General features: G+C 40.5%; 1 protein-coding gene across 1 annotated transcript in view; it reads left to right on the forward strand.

Annotated features, from left to right (window-relative positions):
- The window catches only part of RYR3 (ryanodine receptor 3), a gene marked incomplete at its 5' end in the record, with an annotated part of 211,225 nt that overhangs the window by 199,867 nt on the left and 9,322 nt on the right, over positions 1 to 2,036 (forward strand). Inside the window, 3 exons of the mRNA XM_008584044.1 lie at positions 373 to 500; positions 912 to 972; positions 1,312 to 1,458. Of these exons, the coding sequence (XP_008582266.1) occupies positions 373 to 500; positions 912 to 972; positions 1,312 to 1,458 (336 nt within the window). The remainder of the gene's footprint in view (positions 1 to 372; positions 501 to 911; positions 973 to 1,311; positions 1,459 to 2,036) is intronic.

Raw genomic sequence — 2,036 nt, forward strand, 5'->3', positions numbered from 1 at the left:
TTTTTTTTTTAAGTTCTCCATACACGAGCATGAATAAATGTGATGGTATCAGCAGAAGAATAACAAGGGGTTGTATATGCATGTGTGTAGGTTTTTGGCTTCATTTCTATACTCATCTGACTTAAACAGCTTAACACAACCTTGTTGTCTTCTGCACACTAGGCTTTTTCTCCCCTCCAAAAAATATGTTTGAAAAGCAGTTTTCACTTAATTGTCTTTATCACTTCTGCTTTCTCTGGAGGTTGTTTTTTCCCCTTCTCCTATTGCATTTTACATCATGTCTTAACTCCTTGGAAGACCCTGGAGCTAGAGAAAACATGGATGGATGGTGGCGTATGGCCTGAGCTCACCCTGTCATCCTCTCTGCTTTAGGTGATCAACAAGTATGGCGATCTCTACGGAGCAGAGCGCATTGCTGAACTCCTGGGTTTGGACAAAAACGCCCTTGACTTTAGCCCAGTAGAAGAAACCAAAGCAGAAGCAGCTTCTCTGGTGTCCTGGTACAGAGCTTAGGAGTTAAAAATCTAAAGTGACTAAAATAGATCCACTGTTTTCCAATTCCTCTTCAGCATGCTAGAGGGAAAAATTGCAAGTGTGTCTTTGTTCTCGCAGGCTCTGGTCTGGTTTAGGTGTTTCTTCTAGGCTCTGACATATTGGGAGAGCACTGCTTTAAAAAATTTGAAGACCAATCAGTTTTTATGCCCCACAGAGCTGAAAGAAAAAGACTAATTAAAATTTCAGGAGGTGTGATTCAAGCTTTCTCTCTCTAATGGGGACACACAACTTGGTAAAGCTCAGAGCCATATTTAGGTTATTAAACCAGAGAGAAAAAACTTTATTTTTTCCCCCTTATAAAACACTTAACTAAATCTTGACATTTATATGTTTTGAAATTATTTGTTCTTCTTTAGGCTAAGTTCTATCGACATGAAGTACCATATCTGGAAGCTGGGGGTTGTTTTTACTGACAATGTAAGTATTGCACCTGGAAAAACAAGATTCTGCACCCCAAGTTCAGGGATGTCATTAGATGCCACAGGGAAACAAGCTATGGAGGATACCCAGAAAGATTCAGGGATTGCTTTTCAAAGACCGGGAACCTTCAACATGCTGGGGGACCCTTCTCTCTTAAACATAAGAGATTTAAGGCAGATAGGACTTCACCCGCCAATTCTTGGGCCAGCCCACAGCACCTCGGCACCTAAATCCTCCATCTTTACTCTCTTCCCCCAAATGAGAGAAAATGGTTTAATGAGTATATCATGAGGCATGAATGCCTAAAAAGCTGCTAAGTTTCTTCCCTTCCCACAGTCCTTTCTCTACCTTGCCTGGTACACAACCATGTCAATCTTGGGCCACTACAACAACTTCTTCTTTGCGGCTCATCTGTTGGATATCGCAATGGGCTTCAAGACATTGAGGACTATTCTGTCATCTGTAACTCACAATGGCAAACAGGTATTGGTTTGTACTGATATGGAACAGAATGGACCCATAGATGGATAAAAAACAAACCAACAACAGGTGCTACGCTAGTGTATGAGAGGAAGGAATGTGTCATAGTACACGAGGGTACTTCAAGAAAGTGGCAGAAAAATAGAATTAAAAGAGAATGCAAATCTTTCCATGAACTCTTTGAAGTACCTGCATAATGCGCCTTTTTTGGCCAAAAACTTGAATAAATACTGATTGTTTCTACAAAATGTTAGCTAATTAAAAATAGAACTGCACCCGTCATGTAAGGGGCATAAGACCTTTGACTCAGAGGCCCTTAATATTTAGATCAACCAGGAGAGGGGGAAGAGGTGATGGACATGTCAGAATCCTCTTGGAGATCTTTTTGAGGCCTAGCCCTTCCTCAGTGGCCCCGATATATGTCCTGGGGTTTAGGAAGTAGACGTATGTGGTTAGAAAACTCCCCAGGTACTTCTGATATGTGCTTCCAATTAAGAACCAAAGATTTAAGATATATATTATATATGAGGGTACTTCAAAAAGTTCGTGGAAAAATGGAATTAAAAGATAATATGAATCTT

The sequence above is a fragment of the Galeopterus variegatus genome, unplaced genomic scaffold, assembly GCF_000696425.1.
Source record: "Galeopterus variegatus unplaced genomic scaffold, G_variegatus-3.0.2 Scaffold3133, whole genome shotgun sequence".
NCBI classification, from domain to species: Eukaryota; Metazoa; Chordata; class Mammalia; order Dermoptera; family Cynocephalidae; genus Galeopterus; species Galeopterus variegatus.